The 15,881-nt window shown below is 37.6% G+C and overlaps 1 protein-coding gene across 7 annotated transcripts in view; it reads right to left on the reverse strand.

Annotated features, from left to right (window-relative positions):
- Positions 1-15,881, reverse strand: part of MARCHF8 (membrane associated ring-CH-type finger 8) — a 118,210-nt gene that overhangs the window by 58,289 nt on the left and 44,040 nt on the right. For 4 of the 7 annotated variants that reach the window (XM_060102932.1, XM_060102896.1, XM_060102942.1 and 1 more), the window contains exon 2: positions 11,263-11,442. The exons of the other annotated variants lie outside the window; for them this stretch is intronic. In XM_060102932.1, the coding sequence (XP_059958915.1) occupies positions 11,263-11,364 (102 nt within the window). In that variant the 5' untranslated portion in view covers positions 11,365-11,442. The remainder of the gene's footprint in view (positions 1-11,262; positions 11,443-15,881) is intronic. 7 annotated transcript variants of the gene reach the window in all.

The following is a 15,881-nucleotide window of genomic DNA, read 5'->3' on the forward strand; positions in this document are numbered from 1 at the left end:
ACTAACAACTATTATAGGATGCTATGGCTATAATATTATTTTTTAAACCTCTGCATTTAAAAACCAATTTGGGTGGCTCTCTTATTTTCAACAGGCTTACTGAGAAAATCTGAAAAATTATCTGCCTCCCAGTTATTTAATTCATAGGACAGCTGTAAGAGAATAGTGGCAAAAAACCCATAATCACTGAGTCCTGCCATGGTACCAAGACAAACATATTCATGTGCCATTTTCACTCGATTTATACACAACACACTGACGCCAACTGCCAGCGCTTCACTCCCATATATCCAAACTAGACTCCTCATTTGACTTATGTGATATGAACTCTTACCTAGCAAACTCTCCCCAAACCAACATCACAGAGGTCAGCTACAGTCAATATGCACATGCTTCCATTTTCATACCCTAAATAAGTAAACAGCAAATTGTTACCAGTCCAAGACTTATGTGAGAATTGGCTGGGAAAGGTAAGCTGCTAATATATAAAATAGCCAGAACCAATACTGCTGGCTTTTGACTAAGAATATTTAAAATGGCAGGACCTCAAAGTTGTATATAATTTTATCTACATTTAAGCTTCAAAATCTATGTGTGCACAAGAAAATATAACAGTTCAAACTGACCAACTTGTATTTAATGTTTGATAAGAGCACACTCTTTTTTTATCATTAGAAAAACATCTAATCTTATTTCTTCATTCTCAAAGAAAACAAGCCTTACAAGGTAGAAAACAACCATTTAGAAAAGAATTACTCATATTTGGTTCTTTTTTTTTTTTTTCTTTTTGCGGTATGCGGGCCTCTCACTGTTGTGGCCTCTCCCGTTGCGGAGCACAGGCTCCGGATGCGCAGGCCCAGCGGCCATGGCTCACGGGCCCAGCCGCTCCGCGGCATATGGGATCCTCCCAGACCGGGGCACGAACCCGTATCCCCTGCATCGGCAGGCGGACTCTCAACCACTGCGCCACCAGGGAGGCCCCATATTTGGTTCTTAAACTGCAAGCACACTGTAACTTCCTGTGTGTACTTGAGCAAACTAGAGTAGCTCCCAGCACTTTACAGTGACAGATTTGATTACCGGACAGGGAAAACATACTTGGAAGCAGGTTTGAAAAAACCACTCCAGGGACCAAGAAAAGGTAAACAGATGACAAAAGAAATGCTGATTTCTAGGTATGAGATTAATCTCATGGAGCTCTTGCAGGTAAAGCACACAGATGATTCAAGAAGCCATACAAATGACTGCATGGAGGGTGATGCCCAATCAAAGGCAATAATTTGGGACAGGTATATTTTAAAGATGTATATTCATCTCTTCATTTAAGCATACTTCCAGGAAGAAACTAGGCATGGTCTAAAAGAGAACAACCAGAATGTTGAGAGACTGAACTCTGTAATACATGAAACAATGGATTTTTATGCCGCAGAATGTAAGACTGCCAGTTAATAGAAGAAAAAAAGTAGGGCTGTCAAAAAGAGAAAGCTACAGAGAGTTAGTTCTTATACTGGATCTCAAATCTCTGGTAACCCCAAAAAGTACAGACTGCCTTTGGAAGTGGTGGGTCAGTACCATGAGAGATGCCCTAAAGGGGCCAAAAACAAGCGAGCCATGATGACCCAGAGAAGTTCAAGCATTAAAATGGGGGTTAGGCTAGATGGCGCTGGAGATTCCGAGATGTTAAAACACAGATTGTTTCCTCCAGGTTCCTTATATTAGGTTTGTATGATTTAAAGGGGAATAATTTATCTAGTAGAGAAAAGAGAATAATTATTAAGAGGTAAAAGTATGGTGATTATGCCTCAAAATACTGTTATCACTTGAACAATTGTGAAGCCATCTTTTAGATGTCAGGTAAAGATGAGTACAGTATTGGCTGCCAACATTCATATCTTTTCATAGCAAATGTAAGTGTGTTCAGATGATCATCATCCTGATGCTACACGGTAAAATCCCTTGTTGACCTCGGAAGCAAGATGGTGACCCCAACAGGGCCAGAAACGGAACTGTTTATAAATATATGAAAGAAAATACCACTTTCATTTCCTATGGAGTGTACTGTTTAAATGTAAGCTAATCACTGAATTACCTTTTTGTTTTTTATCCTTTTCGAGAGATACTGTGATGTGGACCAAATCTTTCAGTTTCCACACCAATTTCATTTTAAAGGGGTATAGGGCAGAAAGTTTAAAAATGTATTTCCTGGACAACCTTGCAATTTGGGTTCCAGACATAATTAGGTTGCGCTAATCCAATTAATCCATAATTAGGTGTGTACTCACACTCAAAGCCTTGATTTGGAGTTGGGACATAGGCAGAAAAGCAGAGGACAGAGCATCCACTTCGCTTGTTGAGATCATGGCACAAATGATGCGGTTCTAGAGCCAGCAGCTTCTTCCTAATTCAGCAAAGTCTGTAGCAGCAGTGGTAGCTTTCAAACCATGGTAAAAACAGTGACTTTTTTTTCACCAGAAGTATCAACAGCAACTTTCTGATCTGTCAGCTCCTGACCTCAACAGAGTAGTCCAGGAGTGCTGGGACTTAGCTGTTCCTGGAAACCCAGTAAAGGCCTACTCCTCCAGCCCTTCAAATACTTTGTAGGCATCTACTTCCCTGTATTAAACCTCTCTCCTTAAGCTAATTAAAAATCATGCCGTTGCTTACAGTGGACCTGGAGCCCTGTTAATAACAGGGTAAAATGGACACTGTTCTGAGATGGAAAGTAATTTACAAATACTATCAAATGAAACGTGTATTTCTAAACACCTATTTGATGGCCAGATACAAAACTGTCTTTTCGGCTTTTAAAAATACATGTTAATAATCCTACATAGTGCACAGAAGCACATTTTCAAATAGGCCTAGGGATAAGAAAAGACATCAAATAATGGGGTAATGGGACAGATGAACAAGAAAAACACGGACTTTATATTCAAGATACCACAACTATGCTAACTTTTTTTAAATTAAAAAAAAAATACTACAGAGATACCCATCACTTGGTATCTTAAGTCAGTTTTATTTTATTTTATTATTATTTTTTTTTTTGCTGTACGCGGGCCTCTCACTGTTGTGGCCTCTCCCGTTGCGGAGCACAGGCTCCGGACGCGCAGGCTCCGCGGCCATGGCTCATGGGCCCAGCCGCTCCGTGGCATGTGGGATCTTCCTGGACCGGGGCACGAACCCATGTCCCCTGCACCGGCAGGCGGACTCTCAACCACTGCGCCACCAGGGAAGCCCAAGTCAGTTTTATTTTAAAATAAATTTTTAGAAGTTCAATTTGGATCTTATGATCAAAAAGTTGAATAGAGACATGGAAGATATAAGAAAGGATCCAAACTGAAGTTGTAGAGATTAAAACTATACCATGTCTGAGATGAAAAACACGCTAAGTGGAGTTAACGACAGATCAGACACTGAAAAACAAAAGATTAATGAACTTAAAAACATAGCAATTAGAATTATCCAAAATAAAACACAGAAAGAAAAATAAATTAAAAACATAATATCAGAAAACTTCAAGCTAGTTAATGCGTGTAATAGAGTCCCCAAATAAGGGAGAGGACAGAAAAAACATCTGAAAAATATTTCAAATTCAATGAAAATTGTAAACCCACGGATCCCACAAAGCTCAACAAACCCCAGACGTAAGAAATGAAGAAAGAAAGAAAGAAAGAAAGAAAAAAGCTGAAAGAAGTCATTACCAGCCAACTCACAACAGAAGAAATGTTAAAGAAAGTCCTTCACATGGAAGGAAAATGACAGATGGAAATACAGCTCTACTCAGAGATGAACACCAGAAACTGTAGTTACATTATATAAGTGTAAACAGATATTTTTCTCATTATTTTAATCTCCTTAAAAATAAAAGTGTTTAAAAATAACATCATATTCTAGGGTTTATAACATATATATAATAAAACGTATGACAATGGTAGCATCAAGACTGGGGTGTAGGCGGGAAGAAATGAAAGTAAGGTTCTTATAGTATTTTTGAAGTAGTAAAGTATCACTTGAAGGCAGACTGTGACAAGTTAAAGATATATAATATAAACCCTAAAAAAATAAATAAAATTTTAGAACACTGAAATAAAGTTTCAGCTTATAAACCAACAAAGAAGAAAATTAAATCTTAAAAAACACTCAATGTTTTAAAGAGCAGAAAAGGGATGAAAAGGAAAAAAAAGAACAGATAGGATGAACAGAAAACAAACAGGAAGACTTAACCTAACCATATCCATAATCTCATTAGATATAAATAGTCTAAACATCCAGATAAAGAGAGAGATTGTCAGACTGGATAAAAACACTCAACCATATATGTTGCTTACATGAAAAGCACTTTAAATAAAGACACAAATAGGTTAAAAGTAGAAAGATGGAAAAGGTGATATCATACTAATACTAATCAAAAGAAAGCTGTAGTGCCTGTATTATCACATTATTGACCAGAGGTGTATTAATACGTCTTTTGTTACCTGAAGGTTATTGACGGGAGATGAAATGTTTGTTTGTTAACATAACAAATCGTGGGCTGCAGGCGTTAGTTTATGCAAAAATCCCCCAGTAGCTAATGAGTTATTATCAAAGTAGAATTCAGAGCAAAGAATATCATTACCAGGGATAAAGATAATTATTTCTTAATAATAAGGGGGTTAATTTATCAAGACCAAACAATCCTAAATGTTTATGCACCTAATAACAGAGTATCAACTACATGTAGCAAAACTGGTATAACTCCAAGGAGAAACAGACAAATCCACAATTATAGTCAGCAATTTAATTACCACTCTTTCTAGTAACAGAACAACTAGACTGTGAGGGTTTAGCAGACTTGAAAACCATTATCAATCAACTTGATGTGATTGACATTTACAGAACACTCCATCCAACAACAGCGGAATACACATTCTTCGAAAGTGTACACAGAACATTTACCAAAAGAGACCATATTCTGGACCATGAAACAAGTCTTGGTAAAATTAAAAGGATTTAAGTTATTCAAAATATGTTTTCAGACCAAAATGGAATTAAATTAGAAATAAATAAAAGCAAGATCTCTGGAAAGTCCAGAAATTTTGGAAATTAAATAACACACTTAAAAATAACCCATGGATCTAAGAAGAAATGAAAAGGGAGATTAGAAAGTATTTTGAACTGAATGAATATGAAACTCAACACAGCAGAATTTGTGGAATGCCATGAAAGCAGAACTTGGGAAATTTATAATCACTAAATCCTGTGATAGAAAATAAGAAAGATAAATAAATAACCTTGACTTCTACCTTAAAAAGCTAGAAAAAGAGGAGCAAATTAAACTCAAAGGAAGCAGAGGAAAGGAAATATCAGAGCAGAAATGAAACAAACAGAAAACAGAATGACAATAGAGAAAATCTATGAAACCAAAATAATTCTTTGAGAAGATCAATAAAATTGATAAACCTCTGGCTAGATCAGGAAAAAAAATAGTGAAGACACAAGTTACCAGTATCAAAACTGAACAAAACTCTCAGCAAACTTGAAACAGAAGGGAACTTCCTCAACATGCTGAAGAGTATCTACAAAACACATATAGCTAATATCATACTTAGTGTAGAAAGAATGAATGCTTTCCCCCTAAGGTCACAAACACAAGGATGTGTGCTCTCACCACTTCTATTCAGTATAGTACTGGAGGTTTTCACTAGAGCAAGAAAGAGGGAGGGAGGCATCCAAATAGAAAAAGGCAGCGTAAAACTATCTTCATTTACAGATGACATGACTGCCTATGCAGAAAATTCAATGGACTCTACAAAAAAGCTACTAGTGACTTTGGCAAAATTGCAAGATACAAGATCAATACATAAAAATCAATTTTATTTCTCTGTACTAGCAATGAACAAGAGGAAATTAAAATTTAAAAACAATATCATTTACAACAGCATCAAAAATAAAAAGTACTTAGGGATAAATCAGACAAAAGGTGTGTAAAGACCTATACACTAAAATCTATAAAACACTGCTGAGAGAAATTAAATAAGACTTAAAGAGGAGACATACCTTGTTCATGGGTCAAGATTCAATATTGTTAAAATATCAGTTCTCCCCCAAATTGAACTACAGATTCAACATTCTGAACAAAAATCCCAGTAGACATTTTTGTACAGAAATTGACAATCTGATTCTTAAATTCATGTGGACATGCAAAAAACCTAAAATAGGCAAAACAAGTTTGCCGAAGTCTGATTTTCAAGACTCATTATAAAGCTAGAATGTACATGACAGTGGGGTATTAATGTAAAGATGGGCAAGTCGATCAATGGAACAGAAGACAGACCCCAAAAATAAGCACACACCTATATGAGCAACAGATTTAAGGTAATGCAGTAAAGATAATCTATTTAGGGCCTCCCTGGTGGCGCAAGTGGTTGAGAGTCCGCCTGCCGATGCAGGGGATACGGGTTCGTGCCCCGGTCTGGGAGGATCCCATATGCCGCGGAGCGGCTGGGCCCGTGAGCCATGGCCGCTGGGCCTGCGCGTCCGGAGCCTGTGCTCCGCAACGGGGGAGGCCACAACAGTGAGAGGCCCGCATACCGCAAAAAAAAAAAAAAAAAAGATAATCTATTTAACAAATGTTACTGGCACAACTGGATATTCATATAACAAAAAATGACGCTGGATATGTATTTCACACAATCTACAAAAATTAATTCAAAATAGATCATAGATGTTCATGTAAAACCAAGATTATAAAACTTCTAGGAAAAAAACATAGAAGATATTATTTGCAACCTTGGGTTAGGCCAAGATTTCTTAACAGAATGCCAAAAGTACAATGCATACAAGAAAAAAATGGATAAATTTGACTTCAAAATTAAAAACTTTTCATCTTTAAAAGACACCAGCAGAAGCATGAAAAGACAATCCAAACCTTCGGAGTAAACACTTGTAAAGCGTATATCTGATAAAGGACTTGTGTCTAGACTATACAGGGAATGCTCAAAACTCAACAATAATAAAACAAATTGGTATTTTTTTTTAAATGGACAAAAGATTTGAACAGATGGTCCAACACAGAAAAAAGACATATAGACGATAAATAAGCACATGAAAAGATGCTCAATGTCATTACTCATGAGGGAAATGCAAATTAAAACCACAATGAGATACTAGAATAACCTATTAGATGGCTAAAATTAAAAAGACTGCCCATACCAAGGGTTGGTGGAGATACAGAAGAATTGGAACTCTCAAACTCCTGGTAGGAATGTAAAACAGTATCAATTTGAAAAACAGTTTGGCAGTTTCTGTCTTAAAAAGCTGAACATATGGTCCCACTCCTAGGTATTTACCCAAGGGAAAGGAAATATATGTCCATACAAGGGCTTGTTGTTGTGTGAACACAGCAACCTTGTCTGTAACAGCCCAAAACTGTAAACAATCCAAATGTCCATCAACAGGAGAATGGATAAACAAATTGTGTAGGTCCATACAATGGGTACTACTCATCAAGAAAAGGAACAAGCTATTGATACACACAACGTGGATGAATTGTAAAAGAACTAAGCTATGAAAAAAGCTAGACAAAAAAGAGTACATAATATATGTACATCCATCTTTATAAAACTCTAGAAAATGCAAACCAATCTATAGTGAAAGAAAACAAAGCCTGAGGAAAGGGTTGGAAAGGGGTGGGAGGGAGGGATTACAAGGGACATGAGGAAACTTTTGGGAGTGATGGATATGTTCACAATCTTGATTGTGGAGATAGTTTCATGTGTATATATATATTTCACAACTTATCAAACTGTATACTTTACATATGTATTGTTTACTGTATGTCAATTACTCCTTAATAAAGCTATTTAAAAACAAACTAAAACATAAAAAAAATCTTGAAAAACGTAAAGAGATGTATCAAATCAGAAAACAGAATAACTCCAGATAAGAAATTAATCAAAATGCAATCAGATAGCAACAGATCAATTAAGAACCTTTTTGGACAGAGAAAGAAGCAAAAATCAACAGTGTTGAGTCACCAAAATAGGGCAATTTGGAAAAGGTCAATTCCAAAGGACCACAGTACAGAACTAACAGGAATGAATCTGAGAATACACAATAGCCAAGAGAATATGGAAATTTAACCTCTAGCAGCAATCCCTGAGAGAATCAGAGTTTAGAGTTCACGATTAAAGGTAGAAGAAAAGGTTTCAGAATTGAAAGAAGATTTAAAGGCTCAAAAATCCCCCACAAGAACCAAAGAAAGCCATCAAAAACAGCAAGACTTAACCAAATAACTCCTCACACTATAAGAAGTATTCTGCAAAAAGCTATAAAAAATATGTTTCTTTTGAAAGAATGCAAACAACCACAACATCAGGTTTCTAAATGCAGACCAGAGTGTAACGGCAATGGAACAATACTTATAAAATGCTAAGAAAAAAATATTCAAGAAACATTTACGCAGTTCATAAGTAACAGCAGAAGAAATCCTTTTATGGATTGCAAAACATTCCTCTCGCCTCCACAGTAGTCCCCATATCATTAAAACTGAACTCATTCATTTATTCATCAAGTGTACTGACTACTGTGTAAAAGTCACTAACTCTTAGAATTGTAGATACAGGCTCAGGCAATGGGTGCTACAGAGAGAATCTCACATCTGATAAACATAGGTAAAACTGTGTCCACGTTAACAGTTACATTATTTGATTCTGTGTAAACTGTGATGTTCCTCTCTTCTCACAAGATGCAGAAGGAATAAAATTGTTATTGATGTAATGGACTGTCTCAGGTTGTCAGCTTTCATGTTCTGAGAACAGTGGATGATGGGATGGAAGGAAGGGGTGCCTTTGCATAGCTTTTCTTTCCCTCCTCTCCTCCTCTCCCAAGCACAAGAGGATCAGAAATTGTACCAAAGGATTTTGTTTTGAACTCACTGCACCTGGGAAACTGGATAAAGGAAAAAAGGCTTCACTGGACAAAAATTTACCTTCCAAACCCATCCTGATACCACATTTCAGACTCTAGAAACCTACAACAATTATTTTTCAGAGGCTGTGCCAGCTGCTGCCAAAGCTCTTCTGGGGCTCTTCAAGCTCCTGTCTCAGTGGCTCTTCCACTACCTGCCACCTCACCTTGGCACAATGATTCCCAGAACTGTCACACTTGCCATCATGTATTCAAACTATTCCCCATATGAAGGTGGGGCAGGATGGTTCTTCTTCCCAATACCAATCAAAATCCCAGTTCCATGAAACAGCTGGTTAATGCTACTTATTTAAACCATAAAAATGGCATCAAATAGATCATATCATTCAATAAGTATTTACTGAATACCCACCTACAACAAACCTGTAATAAAATGTTGCTAAAATGTTGGACATCTTCCTTTATCTATTCCAAACAAATATGTATAGCTTCCTCATATATATGCCAAGAAATTCCCGCCATCTGATACCCAAACTCGACACTACAATGAATAAGGAACTAACAGACTCAACTTAATACAGGCAAGCACCCCAGACCAAGGAAATGTTCTACTTAGTGGTATTTAAAAATCCATTTGGGCTCAGAAGGATTATAAGAAAAGACTATTAATTTAACTGAACCTTAAATGAAGACTAACAAATGAAAATTGATAGAACATGGGAAAGATATTTAGGGATATTTTCCCGTCCCCAGCATGTTGAAAAAAAACTAAAATACTGAAAATATGACATTCTGAAACCATCTACCCCACCACTACCCCTAGTCGGACAATGCTGGCCACACTTCTAAGAGCTCAGAAAATGGAAAGGGTGCAGGCTGACAACACAAGCAATGAAAAAAACCCCACAAAATAAGAATACAGAGACCTTTTCAATTTACCTGGCACCTTTTCATTTTCTATAGTCCATGTACTTTAAGAAATACGATAGATTCTTTCTTTATTCTATACGTAATAATGGAAAGAATGGTGTCCCATCACCTATAATGATGCAACTTCACACAAGACATCAATTCTTGATTTAACAAGGATTCTTTAGAGTCTTGGGCAAAGATTAAGTTTAACTATAAAATAGGAATGCTCTAAGAACTAAGAAGCAAATGTTTGTAAAGCACATTGTAAAGGCAAGAAGACAGCAGGGGTCATCTCTGATTCCTCCCTGTCCCTCCCCACATTCAATCATCAAGCCCACTGGATTAATAATATAAATCTCTATCCCCACTATGCCTATCCTAGACAAAGTCACCATCAACTTTTCCCTAGGCCAGATATCAGCAAACTACAGCCTACAGGTGAAATCTGACTTGTCTCCTGTTTTTGTAAATAAAGTTTTATTGGAACACAGTCATGTCCATTCATTTATATATTGTCTTTGACCATTTTCATGCTACAATGGCAGAGTTGAAGAGATGTGACTGTCTGACCCACAATGTCTAAAATATTCATTATCTGGCCTTTTACAGAAAAAGTTTGTCAAACCTGGCCTAAGTAGGCTATTAAATAATTCTCTGACTGGTCTCCCTGCCACCCATTCAATTCATCCTCCAAATTGTAGGCTGGATGAAAGATTTAAAAACACAAATCTGATCATTCATTCTTTTGCAAAAGTAATTGAAACTCCTTAAGGTAACTCCTATAACTTTTCCAACTTCCTAGTTTGCCACTACCCATTCAACCTTTATATTCCAGTTATTCTATTTTAGTATCTTCAAATCCACCTTGCTCTAACCTTTGGGCTTTCAGCATGCCCCAGGAACACTCTTTCTCCTAGCTAACTCCAGGTTTGGGGTCTCCATGTAAATGTCATTTTTTCAAGGAAGCCATTCCTGGTGCCTTGGGCTGGGATTAGGTGGTCCTGAACTTCCTCCACCACTGACCTTATTAGATTCTAACGCATATTTAATTGTCAGGCCCAATCAAAAGCCATATGAGAGCAGAGGTAGACTCTGATGTTAACTATGACACCCTTGCAGCAGGCATATGTTTTTGCTCAAATAAATTCATCTTTTGCATCATATTCTGAGAATCCAAAGAACTTTTTCTCAGTGAGTTAGCAGAAATATTTAACCAATGAAGATAAATAAGTCATGATATAACCATGGCAGAATAAGTTGATTGCAAAATCTGAAAACCTAGAAACCTACAAAAAGACAGCTTCTTCTGAGCAAAACTGTTCACACCATGTGCTTTTTAAGTTTATTATTAGAGAAAACTTGATCGTCAGAACTTATTCTAGACTGTATTTAATGAAAAGAACAAAAATAATGAAACTAAGAAGGGTATTTCCCCAATACCTGCTCTTCCCTCTCCTTTTCTTTGGTTTTACTTCTGTAGACCCTAGCAGAGGTGGCATCCTGGGATGGAATGGCAGAGATCTGATGCAGTGGCATGCTCATCCCAGCCTCCTGTGTGGTCTTCCTCTTTACGGAAGAAAGTCTCCAGTGGTAGAGTCATTTTGGGCCATGGACTTCAAGCTGAGAGAGAGAAAGGAAGACAAGACGTAACTGAGCTACAACACTTTTAAAATTTCCAACAGTGAGATTAGCATTTTATATTTATATTCATATTTAGTTAAATAAGTTACAATGTCTAACATAAATACTTCGTCTTCAGAAATGATAGAAGATGAATGCCTATGGTGGGAACTGTAACATTTTTCTCATGTAATAAGATGGGAGCACCTGAAAGAGGCTGGTGTAACAGGTACATGTATAATCAGATATTAATTTTCCAATGGCTACTTCGGTTTTAAACATAGCAGTGTCATCCTTTATTTTAAGAATATTTTTGAAGTTACACATTTTTTTTGAACAAGCATTCATCCTGATATAAGCAGTGATCCTTCATTAAGATCACTGCCCTTGAGTCCATATAATGGTAATATTAAAAGTTAAAGAAGTCTGAAATAAGTTTAAGATATCTATGATGCATGCTTAACCTTCTAAAAGTCTAGACTTTCTAGACCAGTTTGTTGGCAAACTTTTCCCGTAAAGAGCCAGAATATTTTATACATTGTGGGCCATATTTGTTACAACTACTCAATTTTGCCAATGTAACAAGAAAGCAGGCACAATGAGTTTATAAACGAATAAGAATGGTTATGTTCCAATAAAACTTTACTTACAGAAATAGGTGACAGACTAGATTTGGCCCACGGGCCTGGAGTTTCCTAACCCTGCTCTAAGAATATTGCAAGGAAGATGAGGGTCATAACAGACATTCCTGGGGCCACAAAAGGCTGCCCTTAGGTAAAATAATAGTGTCCGAATAAGCTATATTCATGATTCCAGGCAGCCCTTACTTTTTTTCTGGTTTTCTCCTACATTCCTCCAAAGTACCTAGTAATTGAATTGTGTGTTCTCTATCTCTCTGCCCCCACTGAAATCTATCAAACTCTGTATACAAAACCAATTAAATATAAATTACCCAAACTATCCATAATGTTTAACAAGGTAGCAGTTCATGCTGTTTGAATTTTAACAAAGGATGGAAGCCTTAATCCAAAAGAATGAATCTCTAATTTGGGGATTTTCGTTTATTAAGCATATATTGGAGGTGGGGCAGTAGACAAGGAGGGTGAACAACAGGGCCTGACAACCCTAAGTACACATCTGTCGAGCAGCCATTTGTTCCACCTCTCCCCTAACTGTGCTCGGGACCAAAGATAGGTGTTCGTGTGGTTGATCCCACCTCTGACAGTGTTACTAACCAAACTGAAGAGCAACAGGACTCACAAAACCAATTTCTTCCACAGGACTCTGATCAACAAGCAACAACAGGAAGGAACAAGAAACTGGAAAGGATCAACACACAGGAGAAAATAAGCTAAAAGAATATCCTGTTTTTAAAAAGTCTAGTTTTATAATAGTTGGGTGATCACTCATAAGCTATAAAACAGGAAAACAAGAGTAGGTAGTATTAGTATCTAGATATTATATCCAATAATAAATAAAATGTTAATGTCTAGATATTATATATCACCTACTCTCTTTCAAGACTCTGATGAGGCTGACACAAGATGGAACACTGTACCCAAACAAATGGTCTCAATACATGTGTTTACATTACATAGGACAAGAGGCACTCACTTACTGCTGCGTTGTCTTACATTCTCTGGAAGATCACAAGAGTCAGTAGTGAGCCGTTTTTCATCACTAATGCATTAAAGTCCTCTGTCAGAGATGACAAACTCCATGGGGCCTCTTAGAATACTTAGTCAAACTAACCATGCCTAGAGCCCCACCACATAGCATGCCAATAGCTGCCTCTGGTGCTTCTGGTATAATCATCATTATTATCACTGGTACTTGACCATGACAAGCCTGGAGAAGACTATTTATGCCACAGAAACACAAATGTGAGAGGGTTTTAAATTTTATCGCAAAGTTTTGAAGGACCTCCCTCATTACAGATATGTAAGCTACTCTGCGGATATGCACCCCTATCTCCAGGTACTAGACCTGAAAGTTTGCCTGAAGCAATCCCTCTCCTATGTCAGACATATTTAGGATAAAAATGATAATTTAAAAAACCAAACTACAAAACAAACCATACCACTTTGTATGTGAAGGTTCATATGAAAATCATAAAGCAGGTATTACTCATACTAGTTTCTTCACATAATTTCCAAGTTCATTTTCTATCAATTCAAGTCATGTTTAATTAAGAGCAATAGTTAAACCTCTGCACTATGCCTGACAATCCAGGCAGGAGGACTTCAATTCCACTAATGCTACTTTGCAAAATACAACACACTTAAAATGAACATCCATATCTAGAAGAACTGGACTGACAAAACTGGTTGTTTAAGAGTATGGAAATGAACATAACATGTTCATGGATCAGAAGCCTTACTATTGTTAAGATGGCAATTCTCCCAAAATTGATCTACAGATAAAGCAATCCCTATCAGAAATCTTCTGACTTCTTTGCAGAAATTGGAGAAGCTGATCCTAAAATTCATATGGACCCAGAACACCCAAAACAATCTTGAAAAAGAACAAAGTTCGAGAACTCACACTTCCTGATTTAAAAACTTACTACAAAGGAGTGGTAAGAAAACTGGGTTCAAGATGGTGGCAGAGGAAGATCCTGAACTCACCTCCTCCCACAGACACAACAAATATTCAGCTATACAGGGAACAAATCCTTCTGAAAAGAACCTGAGAACTGCCAAAACACCTGCTCCACAACAAAGGATACAAGGGCCTCGTCAAGAAGGGTAGGAAAGGCATGCTCTCACCAAAAACCACACTCCCAATATGGTGACCCGCAATCGAAAGAAATCTTAATAAAATCAATCAACAAATCAAGCAATAGACAAACAAATAAATGGAGCTTCTCCCCGAGGAGTAAGGGGTTTATACCCACACCAGGCACCACAACCTCTGGGTCTTGCAACAGAGAGAAGAGCACCCAAAACGTCTGGCTTTGAAAACCAACAGCGCTTATGTTCAGGAGTAACTCAGGATGGCAGGGGATGAAGACTCTGCTCTTAAATAGCATGTGTAATAGCATGTGTAAGAGCACTTGCCCCAGGACCCAGCACAAAGAGCAGCAGTTTGTAAAGAGCTTAGACCATCTGTGAGGGAAATTCACTTAGTAATCTTACAGCATCTACCAAAGGGGCAGAACTCTGCTGGGACTCTCCAGGGATGGAATGCTGACAGATGGCATTTTTACAGGCTCCCTCTACCTTGCTGGCACTGGCAGGCACCATTTTTGCCCTCTCATTCTAACCTGCTAAAAGCAGTGTGTGAACAGCCCTGCTCAAGCCACAGCACCAAGAGATGCAGCTCTTGAGCAGCCACACACCTCCATTCCACTCGCACAACCCCACCAAAGCCAACAGGCATTCACAGCCCGCACAGGGGACATCCATTGAGCGCCAGGCCCAGGTTGACAGGAGGACTGTGTTTCTGGACCCCACAGACTGAAACAAGTGGAAAGAGAGTTCAAGAGACAACGAAAAACCAGGGCAAGGTTAAACAATAAGGTTCATTTCCCACATAGGGCCATCCCTTCAAGACAGGGTAAGATAGCTGCTTCACATGATACACAGAAACACAGAGAGTCAAGCAAAACGAGGAAATGGAGGAACACGTTCTAAATGGAGGAACACGTTCTAAATGAAAGAACGAGATAAAACCCCAGAAAAAAAAACTTAATGCAATGGAGATAGGTAATTTACTTGATAAAGAGTTCAAAGTAATGGTCATAAAATGCTCACTGAACTTGGGAGAACAAGGGAGGAAGACAGTGAGAAATTCCACAAAGAGATAGAAAATATAAGAAAGTTCCAAACGGGACTCACAGAGCTGAAGAATACAACAATTGAACTGAAAAACACACTAGTGGGAATCAACAACAGCAGACTAAGTGATACAGAAGAACAGATGAGTGACATGGAAGACACGGTAGTAGAAATCTCCAAACAGAACTGCAAAAAGAAAAAAAGAATTTTTAAAAATGAGGATAGTTTAAGGGACCTGTAGAACAACAGCAAATGCTCTAACATCCACATTATATGGGTCCCAGAAGAAAAGGGACAGAAAACATATTTGAGGAAATAATGACTAAAAATTTCCCTAACCTGGGGAAGGAAACAGACATTCAGGTCCACGAAGCAAAGAGTGTCCCAAACAAGATGAACCCAAGAGATCCACACCAAGACAGATTATAATTAAAATGTCGAAAGTTAAAGAGAGAATCTTAAAAGCAGCAAGAGAAAAATAACTAGTTATGTACAAGGGAATCCTCTTAAGACTATCAGCTGATTTTTCAGCAGAAACTTTGCTGAAAAGAAATGAAATACGGGTACATGCTACAACACAGATAAAACCTGAAAACAGAAAATGAAAGAAGGGCCACATATTGTATGATTTCGTGTGAAATGTCCAGAGTAGGTAAATCT

This window comes from Mesoplodon densirostris, chromosome 1, assembly GCF_025265405.1.
Source record: "Mesoplodon densirostris isolate mMesDen1 chromosome 1, mMesDen1 primary haplotype, whole genome shotgun sequence".
Taxonomy (NCBI): Eukaryota; Metazoa; Chordata; class Mammalia; order Artiodactyla; family Ziphiidae; genus Mesoplodon; species Mesoplodon densirostris.